Source organism: Humulus lupulus, chromosome 9, assembly GCF_963169125.1.
Source record: "Humulus lupulus chromosome 9, drHumLupu1.1, whole genome shotgun sequence".
Classification (NCBI taxonomy): domain Eukaryota; kingdom Viridiplantae; phylum Streptophyta; class Magnoliopsida; order Rosales; family Cannabaceae; genus Humulus; species Humulus lupulus.
In genome coordinates this window covers 142215610-142216842 of record NC_084801.1, presented here as the reverse complement: position 1 = coordinate 142216842, position 1233 = coordinate 142215610, and the positions used below count along the sequence as shown (strand labels likewise).

At 44.1% G+C, this 1233-nt stretch overlaps 1 protein-coding gene across 1 annotated transcript; it reads right to left on the bottom strand.

Annotated features, from left to right (window-relative positions):
- Window positions 1-229: 229 nt before the first annotated feature.
- On the bottom strand, window positions 230-880 carry LOC133800112 (uncharacterized). Its single transcript, XM_062238084.1, has one exon. The coding sequence runs from the start codon at window positions 878-880 to the stop codon at window positions 230-232; it is 651 nt and encodes a 216-aa protein (XP_062094068.1).
- Between the last annotated feature and the right edge of the window lie 353 nt (window positions 881-1233).

Sequence of the window (1233 nt, the reverse complement as noted above, 5' to 3'; positions counted from 1 at the left end):
GCATTGGCATACATGTGATTGCCCACTGCCTTCATTAGCCTCTTGTTGGGGGTTTCCCCCTGTTTGCACATATCTTCTCAGGTGTCCCTGTTGAGGAACTCGATCTCATATTTCAGCTAGTTACATTCGTTTGTATCATGGCCATAGTCATTATGGAAACGACAAAACTTGGTTGTGTCTTGCTTGGTATGTCCTTTCTACTCGGGGCTGGTCGCCTGAAAGGAGTGGCCTAATACACTTCTGCTCTGCTGTCGACCAGGGTCCTGTGGTTAGTGAACCTCAACTTGTACATGTTCTCCTTAGGGTGCTTATTATTAGATGTCATCTCCTCAAAAAATTTCCATTTTTCTCCATTCTTATTATTATTGTTGTTGTTATTGTTGTTGGGTTTGCTAGGCCCACTAGCAGCCTTGGTCGACTCCTCTGTTTTGCCCTGGTCGGCCTTTGGAGACTTTCCGTCATTGGCTATAGCCTCCTCCAACTTGATGTATTTATCTGCTCGATCTAAAAATTCTGGAGTATTTTTTACTCCATTTTTCCTTAGGTTGCTCCAAAGGGGAGATTGGCATTGCACCTGAGCGGTGATGCCCATCATCTTTCCCTCATCTCCAACTGATTTGGCCCGAGTCGTTGCTCGCATAAACCTCTGGATGTACTCTTTTAAAGGTTCTCCTTCATTTTTTCTTATATCGACTAGCTTATTGGCCTCTGTTGGATGTATCTGACCAGCATAAAATTGTCCGTAGAATTCCTTTACAAACATCTCCCATGAAATTATGCTGGCTGGAGGAAATTTGAAGTACCATTTCTGGGCAGCATTAGATAAAGTAGCAGGAAAGATCCTACATCGAGCATCTTCAAACACCTTTTGGGTGTCCATTTGTATTTCAAACGTATTCACGTGAGATACTGGGTCTTATCTTCCAATGAAGTTGGGCAGTACTGGCATTTTGAATTTGCTTGGGATCTCTGCCATAGCAATTATGTTGATGAACGTGATGCCCTTTCTCCGGTCATAATCAATATGGGAAGTTTTATTCCCGACCAGCTGTTGTACAACCTGATTTAGGGCATCTATTTGAGTCTGAACAACAACTGTTATAGCAAGGGCAGGAGCGACCGCAACAGGTGGGATATGCTCATCGTGCTTTTCCCTTCGGTCATTGAGTATGTCCCTTAAGTCCCCATCCCTCCATCTCTGTTCGCTTGCACCTAGTCGGTCAAACACGTTGG